A 21,673-nucleotide genomic window follows, 5' to 3' on the forward strand; every position below is an offset into this window, starting at 1 on the left:
GCCAAGCAGCATCATAGGAGCAGGATGCTGCTTGGCCTGCTGTGTTCATCCAGCTCTGCACCTTGTTGTCTCAGCCTATTTAGTCTCTCTTTATAGCTTTATCATTCCACCGCAGGCAACATCAAGTGAACCACTTCTGTACTGTTTCTACTGCAACCATATATTTGCTATAATGTGGCAACCAGAACTACATACAGTACTGCAGCTGTGGCATAACATCTGATGCAACTCCATCATAACCCCCTTGCTCTTGTATTCATTGCTTTAGCTAATAGAAAGCAAGTATCCCAAAAGCCCTCTTAACCACCTGATCTACCTGTCCTGCTGCCTTCAAAGATCAATGGATATGTGCATCATGGTCCTTAGGATCCTTTGTACTTCTTAGGGTCCTACTATTAAAAGTGTACTCTCTTGCCTTGTCAGTTCACCTAAAATGCACCCCACCCAGACATTATAGGAATAATTTCAATTTGCCACTTGTCAGCCTATCTAACCAGCCAATTTATATTGTCCTGTAGTCCTCCTCGCTATTTACTACTCCACCAATTTTTGTGTCTTCTGTGAACTTCCTTATCCATAATTATTTTCTACATGATAAGTTTACATGTTTAATGTGCTCAACAAAAAGCAAAGGATCTGACACATTTGTGGTGGTATGCTTCTGGACACAGGCTTCCACTCACAAAAACATCCTTCGATCATCACCGTCTTTGTCCTGTCCCTAGGCCAGTTTTGGATCTAATTTGACAAATTCCCTAGATCCCATAGGTTCTTAGCTTCTTAACTAGCCAGTCATACAAAACTTGTTAAAAGTCTTACTGAGGGTCATGTAGACTTCACTATCCCCACTACCCTCATCGCCACACCACCTCAAAATTCTATTAGATTGTCAGACATGATCTGCCCCATAAAAAGCCATGCTAACTATCCACGATTAAATGCTTGCCTTTCTAAGTGGAGATTAATTCCATAACTCAGAATACTTTTCCAATATTGTCTCTCTCTGTCAGACCTATTGGCCTGTAGTTTCCGGGATTATTCCTACCACCTTCTCAGGTAATGGTACAACATTAGCTGTCCTCCAGTCCTCTGGCAACCCTCCTGTGACCAGAGAGGATGTAAAGATTAATGTCAGAGTCCCTGCAATCATCTCCTTTGGTTCCCACAGCAGACAAGAGTTCTGACCCAGCACCAACCCCTCTCTTTTCGGACTTAAAAAGTTCTCCTTGACACATTTCAAGAATTCTGCGCCAATTCTGTATCTATACTTTGGGATATCTCGGATATGCAAGTTTATTCTTATACATTTTCTGTCTGAAGATGCTGTAGAATTATTAAATTTATTGCATTTATTTTATTGATTCCTCAATTACCTGAGTACTTGTGAGGACTATTAGAATATTCATGTGCACATAGAATAGTACAGCACATGAACAGGCCCTTCAGCCCACCATACATGCATCAACCATGATGTCATTCTAAATTAACCTTATCTGCTTGCACATGGTTTGTATCCCTCTATTCCCTGCCTAATATGTGTCTGTTTAAATGCTTCTTAAATGTTTGTGGTTAAATCACCACAAATTACCTTTAATTTGGCTACTTATTAAGAAATCTCACAGACAATCAAGTACTGAAACAATAATTTAAGCCTTATTGCATGTAGCAACCAAAATAAGACCCTCTCAAGCAAGCAAGTTAAGCCTCCCAACCCAACTTGGCTATTACCGGATTAATGGTGGAACTTGGCCACAATCTTAATCAATAGTGTCTGTCTCTGGAAGTGTCCAGGGTTTGATTTTTATGCAGTGTGCTCTTTGAAGTTCTGCTAAAGTGGGAGTTCTGATGTTCGATTCTAATGCAGATTTTCATCCTTCAGGCCTATGGAGTAATATATTGGTGATTTTTAGAGTCCTTTCATCCAAAATATTAATTACTCTCTTGGAGTCCTGCAGCTTGCTTCCTTATCAGACGTAACTTTTTTGTTCCTTGTTACATTTGGCCTTCAGTGACTGTTTGAAGAAACAGCTTTATTAACTCCTTAAATTCTTCTGCAGAGCAATCCTTGTCCTTGGTGGCAATAACACATCCAGTTTATCAAGCAGGTGACAAACAGTTTTGTTTGTGTAATCTCGACTTCCTTCCCAAGACATGGCTAATTACTTTCAATCTCTATGTAACAACCTGTCTTCGCCTCTTAACAGCTCATCCAGACAGAGTTATTGCTGCTGCTTTCTGTGTGTAATAGTTTATCTTTTGATTCATTCAATCAATGAACAGTTAATACCGTTCTGAATTCTATAATATCACAAGTTGCTATCATATCTGCTTCCACCACCTCTCCTGGCAGCGCATTCCAGGCACTTCCAACCCTCTGTGTAAAATGAAAAACATTGACTCACACATCTCCTTTAAACTTTCCCCCTCTCACTTTAAACCTATGCCCCTCGTATTTGACATTTCCGCCCTGGGGTAAAAGACTGCAACTATCCATAGATAGTTGAAGATACACTATACATGTTTTTCATAATTTTATTTCTATCAGCTCACCCTTCACCTCCAAATCTCTAGCAAAAACAATTCAAGTTTGTCCAACCTCTCCTTAAAGCTAATTCACTCCAATCCAACAATATCCTGGTGAATGACTTTTGTACCCGCTTTGAAGCCTCCACATCCTTCCTATAATGTGGCAACCAGAACTGCAAATAATACTCCGAATGTGGCCTAACTAAAGTTTTACATGCTACTAATTAAATGCGTTTTGACAATTAGCAAATTAATAAAGAGCCAGATAACATTCGGAGGCATTGGTTCTAGGATGAATGTTGTCTAGGAATCTTGAAGAATATCCAGATCATCCTTTGGTTCAGTATCTCACCTGAAAACATGTAACTTTGACAATGCAGCAATCCCTTTGCTTCAGTACAATGAAGCAAGAGATTAAATTATTTGAGGTAAGAAAACTACTATCAAGTCCAGCTAACAAAAACATGTCTGCAATAAAGTTGTGCATGCTCAGTGTCTATTTGCTTCTACAAGTTATGGGCAATGCACCATATTGAAACTTTGTGTGTTATTTAATAAGACAACAGTTGACTGATTGTATGTTTAAGAGTCTAATCTCTTCTTGCAAGTGTCTTTCATTTAACGGAGTCACTATTAAACAAATGTTTCATGAAGATGCACATCAATGTATGTGGAATTATGGGATGATTATATTGGAAACATTGCACTGAGTCAAGTTCAACACTGGAGTAATGTCAACAATTATTTTAATGAAAGGACAGTGCAATTGTACAACTCAAACAAAATGATTCTTTGCAGGCATTAAGAATTTAAATATAGACATATTTTCTCTCATTGTTGTGCTCCAGCATGTTAAAAGAAGTATCATGAGGAAGTGGCCCTTCCACTATTCCGATGGTTAAAATCAGCAAGTTCAGCTGAGGAAGGAAAATTGGACCTTCTGCGTCTTAAAATTCTAATATTTCAAAACTTAGAAATATCTTTGATTTTTGTTACTGTTTTGACTATACATTTCCTTATGTCACATATTGCTGCTTCAAAAAATAGACTGGACTTTCTACACCTTTTTAGGACAGAGTTCCCTCAAAATAGGATTTTTATCTGTCTTGCCAAATTCACTCCCAACCCAGATCAATTTCCTTAGGTTGGGATCATTAAAAAGATGCATGCCAGTTGCTAGTGGATGCTTTCTGTCACCCATCAATGCATGCCTTCAATGGGAGATACTGTCTGATCTTCAGAGTGCTTTAGCCTTTGTAGTGTTGCTTGCCCTCCTGACTCTGCAGGATGATATAGCAGTACTGCTGACTCATTCTGTTTGCATTGATGGGTTCCTCTTAGCAGCAAGCATCTGACCAAGTAGTCAGTATCCCATTTTATCTGTACTGTTTGTGGGGAATTGCTGAGTGTAAAATGACTGTTGCAATTCTATGCATAATAACAGAACAAAATGCTGTGCACAAGAACTCCATGGTGCTCTTTTGGAAATTTTTTTAGGTATGCAGAGAGACTCGAATTAGTCTTTTTTTTTCCCCAAAGCAGCATTCAATTTGTGATTTGCATTATTCAGCAAAATTTAAATAACTATTGTCTTAACATAAGAATTAGAAGCAGGAGCAAATCATACAGCTCCATGAATCAGTTTCACAATTCAGTAAGTTCATGGTAATCTTCTATCTTAAATCTACTTTTCTGCCTACTCTCATATCCCTTGAAAGAGGAAAAATAGGTCTGTGTCAGCCTAAACATACTCCATAGCAGAACATACCACAATCCTTTAGGGAAAGAGCTCCATATATTCATATTCCTTCAAGTGAAGGAATTTTCACTTCATTTCAGTCCTAAGTAATTGACCTCCTATCCTGAGATTATGTCCATGTTATAATTCCGTAGCTGAGGGAAACAACTTCTGTCTACTCTGTCACATTCCTTTAGAATTTGGTATGTTTCAATTAGGTCACATTTGATTCTTCTCAACTCCTGATGGAGTAAGCCCAATTTAGTTGGCCTCTTCTCATAGGACAACAGCTTAGCCCAGGAATCCATCTGGTGAACCTTTGCTACACTGCCTCCAGGACAAGTATATCCTACCTCTATTGGAAGCCTCAGACTGATGCTTTTAGTCTTGTACATTTTTTCTAACACTTTTTCACAGTGGATGTTAATAACATTAAGTTTCTCACTCTTATCAGTCCTTTGTCTAACCTTGCTTTCCTGGCTTTAATTATCCTTCCTTTGAATTTTGAGACCAGAACTGCAAACTAAATTGAAGCCATAGTTGAAGCAGTAATATTTTTTCCCAAGATTGAGGTCAGAGCTACAGGAGAAAATGCTTCCTTTCCCTACCGATCTTAGTTCTGCAATTTTTGTAATCTCCAATTAATGCTAAACTGGAATTCAGTAATGAAGAAGCATGCCTTTGTTTAAGTGCAGTATTAAAATAAGTTGGGAATGGTATCTGGCCAGTTAATCCTGACAAATACCTCAGAGGAGAGAGAAGTCGGGGTTGAATTAAATGTTAATAACACTCCCGCCTCATCTCTGGAAGTCAGATTGTTTTGTTCATGTTTGAATCAAGGTTGTAATGAGGTCAGGGGCTGAGTGGCTCTATCAGAACCTGAACTTGGTGTCAGTGAGCAGATTATTACTGAGCAGGTGCTACTTGCTTGCACTATTGATAACACCAGCCATGACTTTACTAATCATCAAAAGTAGACTGATGGGGTGGTAATTGGCTGAGTTACATTTTGCGTACAGAATACCTGAGCAATTTTCCATTTTTGGGTAGATGGCAGTATTGTAGCTATACTGGAATGACTTGGCAAGAGGTACAGCAGCGTGTTCTGGAGTACAAGTCATCAGTACTAGTATTAGAATGTTGTCAGAGCTCATAACCTTTGCAATGTATGGTGTCTCTAAACATTTCTTGCAATCATGTCGAGTGAATCAAGTTGGCTAAAGAGGAGGAGGCCAAGATGGATCATCCATTCAGCACTTCTGGTCAAAGATTGTTGCAAATGCTTCAGCCTTTTGCATTAAGTGTTAGACTCTCCTGTCATTGAGGATGAAGATAATTGTGAAACGTTCTTCTCTAGTGATTTGTTTAATTTTCCAGATTGGACATGGCAGGACTGCAAAACTTAGAACTCTGATACATTGACTGTGGAATTACTTTGCTCTGTCATGCACTTGATATAATTATATGCACTTTAACAAGGCTTGGTAAATTTCCTCCAGAAAGTATGAGCCCAAGGAATCCAAGTAAAAGTGGCATGTTGCATCCAAAATTGACTTGAGGCATAAGAAGCAAAGGGTGATGGCAGAGGGAAGTTTCTGTGACTAGAAGTCTGTTTTCAGTGGTGTTCCACAGGGCTCAGTGCTGGGGTCCTTGCTGTTTGTGGTGTATTTTAACAATTTAGACTTAAATAAAGAGGGTATGATCAAGAAATTTCTGAATGACATGAAAAATTGTAGGATGGTAAAACCAACTGACTAAACAAGACTTTTTTTTTTCCGGAAAAAGGGTCCTGACCCAAAACATCAACTTTCCTGCTGCTCTGATGCTGCCTGGCCTGTCCAGCTCCACACTGTTATCTGACCAGACAAGAGAGAAGGCTAAGTGAGAGTGGCCTAAATGATAGTGAAATTTTAATGATCCAATTAATGTAATCAATAACAAGTTAGAATTTGGCTTGATGGATTTTATTTTTGACTTTAATGAGGTGGTCGTTCACTGAAAGTATGTGATGCTGCAGATTTGGTTTAAACAATAAAGCAGGAGTTTATTATGCAAAAGTAATGAAGATGAAATAGAAAAGACCAAACTATTTACATATAAAACACATTTTAAATACATTTTAGAGATTTTGTAACATGCCATCATTACATTACATCCAGCAGTTCCCCTTTATCCACAGCACAAGTTACTAAATTTGGTTAAGCATGATTTCCTTTCATAAACCATGTTCATTCTGCCTGATTGCATTCATGTTCCCAAGTGCCCTGCTACAATTTCTTAATTAATAGGTTCTAGCACTTTCCTTATAACAGATGTTATAAAATAATGGTGGAACAGGCTTGAGGGGCTGAGTGGCCTACTCATGTTCCTATGATCTTACTAAGCTAACTGGTCGGTAGTTTCCTGCTTCCTTTTTCCCTCCCTTTTTGAATAAAGCAGTTAATCTCACTACTTTCAATCTACAGGATCCTTCCCCAAATCAAGGGAGTTTTAAATAATTAGAACTAATGCATCAACTCATTAATCATTACTTTTCAGACCCTGGCATAAAGTCTATCAGGAGTCATGGATTTGTCAGTCTGCAACTCCAGCAATTTCCTCAGTATCTCTTCTGTGGCGATTCTATCTTTTATTTTTGAGTTCCTCCTTCCTTTCTATTTCCTGATTTACAGCTATTCCTGGAATGATACTTGTATCTTCTATTGTGAAAACTGATGCAAAATACCAAATCTTCAATTTATCAATCATCTCCTTATCTTCCCCAGACTTTCTGTTTGACAGAACCCCACTCACTTTGATTTTAAAAAAGAATAAAGCTAATGAAAACGCCTATGACCAGTTCTTTTACTTCCAGCTAGCTTTCTCTCTTACTCTTATTTTCCCCTGTTATTGAATATTTGTCATTCTTTGCCTTTTATGTTCTGTGTAATCTTTTAATTGCCACCGATCTTTATACAATTTTATGTGTTTTCTTTAAGTTTGATAGTATCTTTAACTTTTCTAGTTAAGAGGGAGTGGCAGGTCCTTCCCCTAGATTTTTTTCTGTCTGTGGAGTGTAATCATTCAGTATTCCTTGTTATATCCACTTAAAGGTCTGCCATTGGTATTCTATTGACCTACTCCTTAACCTAATTTGCCAGTTCACTTTACCTAGATCTGTTTTCATACCCAATGCCCTTGATGTAATACCTTAATGTGCTAAAAATAAAGTGCAGATATGACCATTGAGTAAAGCTGGCACTTATGTAAAACTGCTGACATTTCTACCAATCTATACATTGAAATTTCATTTATAATTAGTTGGTGCTAAATGCATGATCTATATCTACATAAACCTGCTCTTGCACTTCTTCACTTTGTGCAAACTCAGTAATGGTGGTAGCATTTTTTTTTTTGTTTGTCTCACAGCTGGCATCTTTTCTAAGACAATCAAAATATACAATAATCAGAATTGAGAGGTTAGGCCATTTGCTATCTTCCAATAGTTACACCATATCATTCAGCTTCCATGCAAAACTATCAATGCCACCTATGGCTATCAGCGCAATTCTTTGTTCTGTGCCTTGTCAAAAGAAACCTTGATAAAAACCAAAAGAACTGCGGATGCTGTAAATCAGGAACAAAAACAAAGTTGCTGGAAAAGCTCAGCAGGTCTGGCAGCATCTGTGAAGGAGAAAACAGAGTTAACGTTTCAGGTCCGGTGACCCTTCCTCAGAACTTTTCTGAACAGTTCTGAGGAAGGGTCACCGGACCCGAAATGTTAACTCTTGTTTTGTCCTCCACAGATGCTGCCAGACCTGCTGAGCTTTTCCAGCAACTTTGTTTTTGAAAAGAAACCTTGATGTTTCCTGAAGATGCTGTCAACATTTTAGTTACTGTTTTGTGAACAGTGCAAAAAGTAACCAATTCATTGTAACTACTTGACTTGGTTAAGAGGTGAACTATACTTAGAGCATCTTTCTTCACGCTTTTCCCACTGCAGTATTCTTTTTATTCATTCATAGAATGTGGGATTGTTAGCCAGGCCAGCATTTATAAGTTAACTTTATTTAACTAATCTTGCAATATAGCAGTCTACAATGACAATATCTTGAGTTAGTATGTTTTATTTTCTCCATCGCTCTGGTCTTGATTCTCTTCTACCTTTCATATAACTCTCCACCCCTCCATTCATATACAAATAAAGTATTCAATCTAGAACGTTCATCAAGATCTCTGGTCACTAGGTTTTTGGTTTAGTAATAGTACACTTTTCTTTGAGGTAGCCAGTCATGGATACAAGCTCATCTGTAAAATGTTCACCTAATTTTCTAGAATTAGAAAAACTCCAGTGTCATTGAAAAATAGTGGGTGGAATTTGATTCCTGTCTCTATTCCTAGTATTCCAAATTTTGCTGGATTGATGTAAGGATGATGGTGGCTAGATCACATCCTGTACTTCCAAGCTGGCATGCTGTATTTGTGGAAGCATTCTCCTAGCCTCCCATAATTTTCATGGAGTCAGGTCAGCTTCTGGATTGCTCATGGTTCATGGCCCCTCAGAATAGCTGTGAACCATAATTAGAATGTTTTGAAAAATAATTTCAAAAAGTCTTTCATGTATTTTCCAAGCCCCTCCCATTTCTGTTCATGTCCCCTTCAAATCCCTACCCGCACAGAACAGAACCACTGATCTGTACAGTAACAGAAATGTGTGTGGACCTGTTCAGAAAACTACCCATCCATTCACAAATCATCTTTTGAAAAATGAAATTATCCATACAACCCTATGAAAAGGGCTCAATCAAACAGATTATTAAAATGTTCATGACAGCTTCAGACACTTCACACATTTATTCTTGTGCAAAAAAAAATTGTGACATTGACATGAGATCCCAGAACTTGTTATAACCACTTAAAGATGTCAGTCAAGGAAAATTAAGAATTTTCTTCATTTGTCAAAACAGAAGCCCCTACCGAGATAATTCTTTTGGGTCTGAGTTTCTAGCCAAGGATTCATAATAAGAACAGGTGTAAGAAATCTGTCAGCAGAGCTGAATGCTCATGGGGTAGGTTGGTTGGATGAGAGGATAATGAGGAATGGATTGGCTTAAGACAGGAGTGCATTACATCTTTTATAACACTACTGAGATAAAGAAATGAGGTAGGCTTTCTAAAAAAAAAAAACAGCCTGCCATCATAGCCAGCAAGCTTCTCAGGGCAGTAGGTACTGGTCTGTCTCATCTTTCCAAATACCCCACCAGAGTATTGATCATGAGATTTGAGCTCCTTTCTAATGAGACAAGTCAGTTAATTGGGAAATCCCCCAATTCAGCTACCCACTTTAGTAGAGAAAATTTAGTCTTAAAGTGTCAATTTACTTAAGTATGGCTAGGAATTTTTGCTTCTTAGATGATCCTTTAACCGAGGCCCCATCTGCACCATCAAAGGGATTTTTTAAAAAAAAACGTCATACGGTACAACAAGGATGTGGAAAGTTTTATGGGGAGGAGCAGGTAGATAGAGTTGAGGCCTCAATAAGATCAGTCGTGGTCTCCCGAATAGCAGGAAAGAACTAATTGTCTAAATGGTCTACTATGCTGCTGCTTTTTTGTACATGCAACTGAGTAACTTTCCCATCACCAAAATCACTGATTTTTCTCCCTTATTTAACTACAGTAAATCATTTGGGTAGCCAATTAAATATTTAAATGCAAAGCCTCTGAAGGGCAATGCAAAACATCAAAAGTGAACAGGGGGTTAGGGTGAGAGGGACGAGGCTAAAAAATCAATGGATTTGTGTATCTGTTTGTTATGATCGCTATTAAAATCAGTGCATGTAAGGTGACCTAGCTCATATTTATCCTTCAGCCAATATCTCCAATTATCTGGTTATCTACCTTTCCGCTGTTTGTGAGGTCTTGCCTGTGCAAATTGTCTGGTGCATTTCTCTTACACTAATAACTGCGTATCAAATATGTTTTGAGCAAAATACTACTGATGCAGTAAATCTGAAACAAACATAGAAAATGCCAGAGGCATCGTCTGAATTCTGAAGAATTATACTGGACTCGAAACGTTACCTTTTGTTTCTAGCTCCATAGATGCTGCCAGGCTTGCCGAGTTTCTCCAGCATTTTCGGTGATCATTCAAAACGTATTTTTGGCTGTAGAGTACAAGATCCTGCAAGACACTATATAATAAAGCATTTTCTTTTTCTTAACCATCCCCATTTTAAGGTCAGAACGGCACGGAACAATCAAATGTATGGGTTTTTTTATGGATTATTAGATCATATCTGGCACTGCTCTGAACCTCTCGATTTTAAACCAGGACTTGAAGCACCCAGGTCATTCGTGGCTTACAGATGTTTTTAAGAGTACGAGACAAGGGATCCGTTGTATTTTTAGTGACTGCACCGGTAAGCCCCGGGGAGTTTACCACAATGCGCGCCAACCTCGCACAAAACTACCATTCAAGATAAATGCAAAGAATGTTTTCCAATACAAAATTATCAAGCCAGGTTGTCGAAACCCGCAGTGTTTTCACAATATTTAACCCCTTATTCACAACATGCGGAAACAAATTTCTGTCCGATTTTCCGTGTGTGTATGTGTGTGGGATGTGAGTTTGTTCGAGAGTAGGGAGCCGGCTCCAGGTTACAGCCTCCCTCCCGACTTGGGAGACGGTGCCCGGTAGTGTAGTGGAAACCGAGCCGGCGAAAGATATGAGACAACAAGGTGCAGAGCTGGATGAACACAGCAGGCCAAGCAGCATCAGAGGAGCAGAAAAGCTGACGTTTCGGGCCTAGACCCTCCTTCAGAAAACGTCCTACTATCTCGGAGAAAGATATGTTCCTCCTGATGTAGACGGGCTGCCGGGGCGGAGAACCGTACCACAATGCAGACGGGTAGGTGCGAGGGTTGATTGGTCCTTTCTCCTCGGCTTTGGAGTTCTTATTTCCAGCGGGATACCTCCCGGAATTGTGCCTGATTGAATGCGGTTACTTTGTTGTCAGTGGCAGTACAGTATGTGATTGGGCATTGAGCTGGAGAGACGCAGAACGTAGCGGCTTCTCCCCAGGTAGCGGGTGGTTTCTCCCAGATGTCCGCCCGAAACAGGAGTCAGTCTCGGCGACATTGTTGCCACATCACTGCCGGGTTAGATAGTTACAAAACAGCAGTTTCCCGTCCTGCTGACATCGCATCCGGGAAAGCCACCTAATGGGACGTGATTTAATTAATTTTACGCAGAATCTCTCTCTTTCAGTCTGCTCCCGTTAATCGGCCTCTTGTGCCTTTGTTTGATATTCCTTCCCCTCTAATATGAAACTGCTCGCTCTCCTCCACCACTGACTGAGAGCAGCGAAGACGAGAGGATGACGACGGGTTGATGACTGGTGATTTTTTTTTCTCTCTCTCTGGCCGAATTAATATCACACCCTGGGTAGCCAGCGTTCCCAGCGACATGTAACGACTCGAGAATAAAACGGGCTGGTATTCATTCGGCGACACGATGCAATGAACTCTTACTGGCATCAACAGATACCCTTGACCGAAATTTCTCGGAGAAGGATGGCTGGATACTGTTTCTCTGAAACGTAGGAACCGCCGCCCACTTCTTCAATCACCTGTAATTGCATTAAATTTAACGAGGATTGCCTTTAAACTGGAGACAAAGAAAACCAGGAAACACTCAATTATATGGGATACCGATTTTTAATTAATAATTTATTGCAGGGTATTTATGTTTATGGAACATCATTTGTAAAACCGTTAATATAATACCGAGATTGGAAGTGGCGCCGCCGCCCTACGCCCTGAGATGCCTCCAGATAACGCCTGTCATTTTTTTTAAAACCCTGAATTGGTGCCAGATGGAGAACCCTGAATAACTGACAGTCCAACATTAATGTGGGATGCAACGGCACTGTAAAGGAGCCTGTGTACATTCGGTGGTTTGATTACAAGCACGGGTTTTGATTGACTTCCTGCTGGCCTGGTTATTTGAAGCTTTGCTGCTGAAACTTTACCTATTTATTAATACAAACCAGCTGGCTTTTTAATTATTCTCCAGAACCCAAGGTCAAAGCCCACGTGAACTAAGTTTGTGACATGTCTCTTCATATTTAAACACATTGGCTGGTTGGTTTTTGTGTATTTTAGCTGCTTTAGTGTTCAGTCAACTACATGCTGGAGAATGAAGGAGGTTTGTAGGATCTGTGCCCGGGAACTGTGTGGTAACCAACGACGATGGATCTTTCACACAGCTTCCAAACTAAACCTACAGGTTATCCTATCTCACGTACTGGAAAAAGAGGTATCTCGAGATGGCAAGGCAGAGTTTGCTTGCAGCAAATGTGCATTTATGTTAGACCGTATCTACAAATTTGATACAGTTATTGCAAGGATTGAGGCACTGTCTATTGAGCGTTTGCAGAAGTTGCTCATAGAGAAAGATCGTATCAAGTACTGCATAGCTAGTCTATATCGTAAAAATAATGAGGAGCCAAGTACTGACACCAAGGGGGAGGATGTTGCAGTGGAGAGCTCCAACCTACCTGATGTTCGGTACCATGCTCTGCTACAGGATGACTTTGTATATTCTGGATTTGAATCATGGACAGAGCAAGGTGAGGAGGCCATGGAAACTCACAGTTGCCAGACATCAGACACCTCAAGCTACAAATCCCGGAAGTGTCGCAGCTGTTCAGCCTTGCGTGTGACTGATGCAGATTATGAGGCAGTTTGCAGAGTACCTCGGAAGTTGGCGAAGACTGTTTCTGCTGATCATTCCATTAAGTGTGCAAGTAGTGTGGTGGGCAGCACAACTGCTGAGGAAGGACTTGCAATGCCAGTCATATGTGAAACGATGCCCATTGGGCAGTATGAGTCTAGGACTTCTGTCTATGCTGACTCACTGGATAAACTATCTCCAGCCTCTTCTGTTGAATCACTTGGTCCTACGGTGGAGTCCTGCCCTGGGCAGACCAGCGAAGCAGCACAAGTAGAAAAATGTGCCAAAGATGACAGAAGTCCCAAATCAGACTTTTCTGACGGCCAAGGAACCCATCCTTTGTTGTATAGACAAAAACTAGACTTTGTCCTTGGCTTAGTGAAGAATGTTGAATATAGGCCTGTATCGATCCCAAAAGGCAGCAAATTGCCAATTCCAGTCAGGCCTTCTCCATTGGGCTCTCAATCAAGTGGTACTTTGGATGGGATTTCCAGGTCTCATTTACAGAACAACGCTTGTGAAATTGTTAACAAAGGCATAGATCCTCTCAGGATGCACCTTAACTTTGATGTGACAGATCTTGAGGAACTCTTTCAGGACATCCTTGATGAATATATTCCAATTTGCACCCAGGTATTTGAATTGTGATGACTGTCTATTATGTTATCTTCCCAATATTCTTCTGACCCAGTTTGACAGTTAGAAACAACAGCCATCAGTCAAATCTCTGTGTAATATTTTAAAATAGTTGCTGAGCTTTTTTATTTAATTATCCAACCCCCAGCCCAGCATAAATAAACACAAAATGCTAGAAAAATTATCAGCAGGTGTGGCAACATCTGTGGTGAGAGAAACAGGGTTAACATTTCAAGTCCAATGGGAGTGAAGAGTCATTGGATCTGAAACGTTAATTCTCTTTTTCTCTCTCTCTACAGATGCTGCCAGATCTGCTGAGTTTATCCAGCATTTTCTGTGTTTATTTCTGACTTCCAGCATTTCTGTAATTTGCTTTTATCCCAGTATAAATCATTGCTGAATGTCTTCTCTTGTGAAACCTAGGGCTTTGCCTTTTCATTGCTATCATATACATCATTAGAATGAAACTTTCTGCTACATGAGAGTGGTTCAGTAAAAGATACTGATTGCAAACCCTGCAATCAATTTATCCATGCCAAAGTATTTAATACATTCCATGAAGCCCTAATGTGTTGATATTATTTTCACTGCTCTGTCATTCCTTTTTGCTGTATCTTTGGTTGGATTTGAAAGGGCAGGGCCTCCACCTTAGCATCAGTTACAGCCCAAAGACTATTAACGGACATGCATGGGAGTAACATCAGCATTGGTGAAAATGCAGCACCCTACATCAAGTGACTTATTTTAGTCACTTGGAATAAATCTCCTTTTGAAGTATTGGAGTTCAGTATTATTTTAAAAAGAAGTGGTCATCAAAGTGAGCAAAATCAGTGTTGGAGAATGGATGACCTTCTACTGTAGATGCTAACTACTTGGAAAGCAACAGTCAACGATTTGCCCTTGAGAAGCAAACTGGAAATTCAGCCAAGTTTAATGGATGGGCCTCATAAGACTGTCATTTTCCTACTTCCTAACCATAATGGCAGCGAGCTTTCTGGGAAATGCTTGCCTAGCTTTTAAAATCCGGCTGTAGGGATCTGGCATTGGGAGCACAGGAGAATGGTCCCCAGGACCTGTCAGTTGGTTGTTGGGTGCTTAGCGGGGGAATTGGAGCTCAAAGAGAGGGGGTGACTTAACACTTTATTATATGGCCAAAGTGAGCACTCCAGGGCCACAATTTGCTGAATATGTTCTGATTTGAGCTGCTATTCCTGGCAGGTGTAGCCTGGTAGGGAAGTTAGGACTGCTCCATTGCTTAGACTTCAAGTTCACAGGAAAGCAGATCCAGTTCCAGTGATGTAATCAGAGATCAATTTTATTTAAAGCTATAGGACTGGTTTGGGATGGGTGTATTTGCCATCAGCCGTTCAAAATTGTAGTCAACCAGTCTAGACTGCAAAGAGTAAATAAGCCAAACCCTCCCCTCCCCCAACCCATTTTTAACTGCTCCATCTGGTCTCTGCCTGGTTGGCCAGTTATAATTAAAACCCATGTTCCAGCATCAAGTCATCCCAAGTCCGATCTATCAAAACTAGATGCAGAGTAAGGCTTCATGTGACCTCCCAAACAATCTTGTTCAACTCTAACGTCAAAATCTTTTGACACCAAAGTGTAACTTTTCTATTTCCCGCCTGTGTCTCTGTTAATTAATACCAGTTTTTGACAGGATCATGCTCTCTTGAGAAACACAACGTTTACCACCAATGGAAAGGGAATACTTTTATATTGTTTGGACTTGGCTAGATTTGAGTCCAGATATCTGAGGAAAGAATAAAAATCTGACCCACAGTGTCCCTGTGAATAAAAATGATTGTAATTAACATATTTTAATTGCTTTCTGCTTTGATCAAAAGAAAAAGGTGGAGGACTAGGCCATTCAGCCCTTTGAGCCCACTCTGCCATTCAGTGAGAACATGACTGATCTTTATTAAACAACATTTTTCTTGCACTATCCATGTATCCTTCTAATGTTTTTAATATAGAGAAATTTATTGGTCTCAGTCTCAAACCTACTCAGTGATTGAGCCTCCACAGCCCTCTGGTTGGTAAACTCCAAAGATTCCTCCTCTGAGTGAAGAAATATCTCATCTCAATCCTATCCCTGCTTTGTCCAGGATTCTGGACTCCATCCACACACATACCAGGTGAAACATCCTTATCCTGTTGATCTCTGTAAAAAAAACTTTTAATTATGGATGAGATCACTTTGTATTCTTCTAATAAAGGTCCAAACTATTTAATCTTTCCACGTATGATAGTTCTGCCATTCAGAAATTACTTTGGTTAATATTTGACGGTGTGTCTTTCCTTGGACAAGGAGATCAAAATTGCACACACATGACGTTAGTATAGCTTTACTCTTGTACTCTAATCTTGTTGTAATAAAGGCTAACATCTAATTTGCCCATTCAATTGTTTGCTGTACCTGCACATTAATTTTTTGATTCATGAAAAAGGACACCCATGTTCCTGTAAAGTTCAACACTGTCTCCGTTCTTAAATTGTGGGGTTGCTACTTTCTACTTTTGCTACCTTTCAACCTGCTAGACCATTCCAGAGTCTGTGGCATTTGGAAAGATGATCACTTAAAATACATTTACTATCCCTGCAGCCGACTCTTTCAATACTTGGATGTAGACCCATCAGGTCAAGGGGATTTTTCTACCCTATGTCCTATTTAATTTCTGTAGTGATACCCTTTTATTAACATTCTTTTCTTGCTGTTCTTCTTTTACATTAGTCTCTTGAGTCCTCATTACTTCTGGGAGATTTTTTGTATTTCCTTCACTGAAGGCAGACACACACAAAGTAGTTTTTAGTTTCTTTGTCATATCTTTATCCTGTATTATAAATTCTGCTGACTCTGCTTGCAATGGACCTTCACTTGTTTTAGCTAATCTTTTTCTTTTTACATACATATAGAAGCTTTTACAATCCATTTTTGTTTCTTGCTGGTTTGCTCTCATTCTATTTTCTTTTCCTTGGTCCTTCACTGCAGAATTCTAAAATCTTACCAATCCTCAGTCTCTTGATAACTTTATAGCTCTTTTCCTTTGATCTAATACAATCCTTAATTTTTTTTGCTAGTCACAGTGAAAACATTTTCCTTTTTATGCATTAGACAAATGTATTTTTGTTGTTACGTATTAGTCCTTTAAATGTTAGCCATTGCTTGTTGAGTCTCATACCTTTTCAATGTAGTGTGTCAATCCACCATTGGGCAGTTTTGCTTCATAGTCCCATCATTTTCTACGTTTAGATTTAAGTCTCGCTTCTGAATGAATACATCGCTTGAAAACTTAATGGAGAATGCAATCATATAATGGTCACTCTTTCCTAAATGCTCCTTTAAAACAAGTTTATTAATTAGCCCTTTTCAAAGCACAATACCAGGTCTAAAATAGCCTATGCTCTAGTCAGTTCCTCCGTGTACTGCTCTAAAGGAAAACGTCACATGCATTTCAAGAATTTGTCTTCCACAACATTGAAATTCTCCATGATTACTGTATTACCCTTGTGACAAGCACCTCTAACTTCTTGATTTTATATTGTGACTTACATTGTCATTGCTATTAGGTTGCCTGTAAACAGTTTAGTTGCTGTTTCTTAAATTGATTCTACAGCTCAAACTTTAAAACTAAGCTCACCACTTATTGCAGCCTGAATGATGGCTTTAACAGAGCCAACCCACCACATTTTCCCAACTTCCCATCTTTCCTAAATGTCGGGTATCCTCAGGATATCCAGATTCCAGTTTTGGTTTCCTTTGTAGCTACATCTCTGACATGGCTGTCAGGTCATACATCTGAATTGCTATTTTAGCTGACAGTGCATTTGTTTTGTTACAAATTCTGCAGCATTTTAGATGCAGAGCCGTCAACTCAGTTTCTTTTAATTATTTTTGTAAACTCTGGCCCTATCTGCTGGCATACTCTTTTGCAATCACTGTCCTTTGTCGTACTCTGATTATCATTACCTTTATTGCTGCCTTGATCCATTGCCTTACCATTTCCCTTAAATTTACTCAATATTGTGCAAAATGATCTCTTTCCATTTCTATTTAGTTTAAAACCTCTCCACTTCCCTAGTTATGCGGCTCACTAGAAGATTAGCCCCAACACAGTTCAATGATATCCCATCCTACATGCACCAGTGCCTTATGAATTGAACTCACCTCTTTCTCCACCAGGTTTTGAGCTATGCATTCCTTTTCGTAATCTTTGCCTTGCACCAGTTTGCATGTGGCTCAGATAATGAACGCAGGATTATTACCTGTGTGTTTGCATTGAAATTTAGTGCAAAGCTTCTCATGCTGCCTATCTAAACCTCTTTCCTAAACTTGCCAAGGCTGTTGATATGTATTTGGACACATCCCAACCACCACCACCATCATTACTTCCCTCATCAAACCCAATTTACTGCATTTCCTCTTACTTCTCTTAACATCTGAGCAGATATCCTGAACTCTGGGATTATCACTCTTAGCTTTAACCTCCTTAAATTGGCGCATTCTATATCTGCAATGATACTTGCATTACTCCAAATGGCAGAATAGACTGAAAATTTTCTCTCTCAAATCCCTTCTATCAGAGCCACTGATGAAAAGTGCAGCAAAAGAAATAACATGGGGCAGCTTGCTCTCCAGAAACACCCCACTGCCCCCCTTTGAGAATATACCACATTCCAGGTGACTAACTTTTCACATTTCCCCCCCCCTCTCCATTTTCTCCAGGTGACTGGGAACCCACACCAGTGAAAGTTGTGAAAATGACACATCAGGCATTCAGTGTTTTATATTATTATAATCATGTGTGGACATGACTGTGAATCATTCATGCTTGAAATTGATCAGCCAGAATCATTACTACATTGTGATTACTGTTTTGTGTTCATCTGAAAGACAGATGTCCCTTCTGGGATGTGTAACTCAATGTCAGCATTGAGCAATTTCAGACTTGGCAAATTGTGCAGAGCAAAAGACCATGTGCTTTGTCCAAGGTAATGTCCTTCCTCAGCCTGGATTTGCCATACTAACCACCCGTCTGTCCTTCAGACAGATTTAAGGTATGGATTTTTTTTTAAGCTGCGTATCTACATCTGTAAGAAAAATTGTCAGTTAATTGCCAGATTCTAAAATAAAAGTGGAAAATGCAGGTTTGTTGATGTCAACAACAATTTGAATTAAAATAGCATCCTTGTCATATCCCAGAAAATAATTGGGGGAGATTTGTAAATCTGAAAATAAAATTATTTCATTTGACTGCCTGTCCTATGTTTTAGTTTGGAGAACATTAAACACCTAAATATTTAATATGGTCCAGCTAGCAGAATTGAAAATAAACATTCTGATTCCTGACCTGGATTTACTATTGACAGGGATTACTTTGAAATAGAAGAGAGAATTCCCTTATCCCTTTCCCCTAATAGGGACCACAGGGCAGAGCTGTAACATTGTGTGGTATAAATTTTCGTCCTGGGTGCACTCCTCAAACATAGTATGTTAAAGATCCAATGAACTTATCCTTATGGTATTTTTCCTTCAGAGGTTACTGTTTTTTCCCGTGTTCCACCATTTGATCAAGGAATCATTTAACACTTCTGTGATGATCTGAGAGTACTGCTTTTGAGGGTAATTTGACTTTGCTAACACCAGTCCTGTGCATGACAGTAACTCCTGATTCCTTCAACAGTACTTCCCTGATCTGTGACCTCTATCACCTTGATCCATTGCCTTACCATTTTCCTTTAATTTACTCAATCTTCCCCAAAATGACCACCTCCTGTAAATTCCTCTCCAAGTCCCTCACCATCCTGGCTTGGGACCATATCAATGGTTATTCTTAGCTAAAAATTCTAGAACTCCCTTCCGAACAGTATGTGGGTGGCCCTAACCACAAGGACTGCAGCAGTTTCAGGAGATAGCTTAGCAGCACCTATTCCAGAGTGATTAGAGATGGGCAATATGCTTTCCTACCAATGATGTCCACATCCCATGAATGAACAAATGCATAATTAATAATAATTATACTGCAGACTTATACAAAGAATGTGAAAAATGGTTAAATCCAGGAAATCCCAATATATTCACTTATAGCTTTAGGTCTAATATTGAATGCAAATCTGTCATATTTGTATTTTCAATCATGTAATTCTAATGAAATGTTAATTTTGTTTCTCTTAGCTGATCAAGCAGCATCTTTAGGGATATTTTGTTTTCTGTCCCAAAATTGCTGAATCACTCAGTGTCATGAATGAATATTTTTTAAAAAGACACTTTACAGTTTCTAGTGCCTCTCACAAATATGTTTTATAAAAAATTTTCTTGCCTCTAAAGCATCATTTTCCTCTCCATTACAGCAATATAAAGTTCAACATGTTGAGCAATGTCATGGGGCTTAAAAGACCAACACACTGAGCAATGCTATGGGACATCTATCAATCACAGGACTGACTTGTTCAGATAATGACGTTGCTGTCATATGCCCTCCTAAAATATACTATGCTGCTGACCTTTACTGTGATACAAGCATTCTTGTGTTGGACTTGAGTGTTGACAGGCCCTTTCAACATGGGAGAGATATCACCATGAGTCAATTATTTATTCACCACTACACATGCCTGTTTATTGAAAGCAAAGTGGAATTTAGCCTGTGGTCATTAATTTCAGCTTTACCATTCTCATCATTACCTTAATGAAAACACCAAAACCAATTTACACCAGAGATCAAACCTAGAAATGTTATAGGCTATATGGCGCAGGACACAGGTGGTGCATTTCCAGACCAGTCTGGATGGTGTAATTTTTTAAGAAAGCAATTATACTTAGTAAGGTTGTACAGTTCCTTACTTCATCTCAAACTAAATAATTATGTTCCTGCTTTGCTTTGGTTGAGTTTTTATTCCTGAAGTCTGACTGTCTTTGAAAGAACTTAACGGAAGTGTTAAGAGTGTCCACGAATAACTGCTGTTGGCGTCCTAACTCAATTACATGATAAAGTCAGGTCCCAATTGACGGGTTGCTCTGTTTGAAGAGAGAAAGGGATGGGAGCAGCAAGTAGTTGCTTACAAGCAGCAAGCCTGTGGTTCCAGCAGGATATGAGGCAACTGAAAATTTAAGAAACAAAGCCAGCAAAGTGACTAAAACCTACTGAGATCTCTCTGCACCCTCAGTGGTAAACAAGTCTTTTGTTTGTTTTGGTTTTAGCTATCATGGAGAACTTTAACTCTTTGGGATATTCCATTACTTCTTCTTTTTCAATTTATTAAATTTACCCATGTTGCCTCCACTGAATGCTGAGTAGCAACTGTGCACCATCACTGTGTCCTCCATTTAGCAGAGGAGCTGATCTGAATGATTGGTTGTCAGTTCAATAATCTACAAGTTTGGGAGGCCCTGAGGATTGTGGCCTAGATCTGCTTCAGCAATGGGTGAAGATGCAAAGTAGATATTAATTTTTCTCCCCTATTTTTATGTTTAACAAAATTGAACTCTTGTTATTATATATAAGGTTTATATCAGCAACAAACAGACCTCAAAACTTAAGTCATCATTTCAGGTTTTGACTATTCAAACTTGCCATTGATCTGGTGAGCATTATGCATGTTTTCTTGTCACCAAGGGATAAATCTGGACTGCGCGATACTCCTGATGCAAATGGTGGCAATCCTCATGTCAGCTACAATGATTTTAGTCAGCAGTTGAGTCATCCGAATGATCTTTTAATTTTATCTACTTGCAGCCCGTCAGAGAATGGGGAGCTGTAACATTGAGTATTGAAGGGACAGATACGTCCATGGAGTTAGTAATTTTAGACATTGTCGGGATTTGTAGTGTCCTCTTGTGCAGGAGATTTTTTTTCTCAAATTCTGTCTCGGGTTAGGAAGCTGCACATGTATTGACGTTTGTGTCTTGGGGCCAAATGGCTGACGTTGGTGTGGTGAAGATGATTGATTGGCTGGTGAACATGCAAACACCTGCTCTGTTACTTCCACATATTCTGGCTCAGCATAGTAACACTTACCCCTGCTGTCAAGACATTATGTTTGTTATTTAAGAAT

The 21,673-nt window shown here is 39.4% G+C and overlaps 1 protein-coding gene across 5 annotated transcripts in view; it reads left to right on the top strand.

The window, feature by feature from the left end:
• The window catches only part of LOC109915585 (phosphodiesterase 4D interacting protein), a 288,714-nt gene that overhangs the window by 222,657 nt on the left and 44,384 nt on the right, over window positions 1-21,673 (top strand). For 2 of the 5 annotated variants that reach the window (XM_020515232.2, XM_048601954.1), the window contains exon 1: window positions 11,242-13,612. The exons of the other annotated variants lie outside the window; for them this stretch is intronic. In XM_020515232.2, coding sequence (XP_020370821.2) covers window positions 12,443-13,612 — 1,170 coding nt within the window. In that variant the 5' untranslated portion in view covers window positions 11,242-12,442. Of the gene's footprint in view, window positions 1-11,241; window positions 13,613-21,673 lie in introns of those variants that run through there. 5 annotated transcript variants of the gene reach the window in all.

Source organism: Rhincodon typus, chromosome 10 (genome assembly GCF_021869965.1).
Source record: "Rhincodon typus isolate 14 chromosome 10, sRhiTyp1.1, whole genome shotgun sequence".
Taxonomy (NCBI): Eukaryota; Metazoa; Chordata; class Chondrichthyes; order Orectolobiformes; family Rhincodontidae; genus Rhincodon; species Rhincodon typus.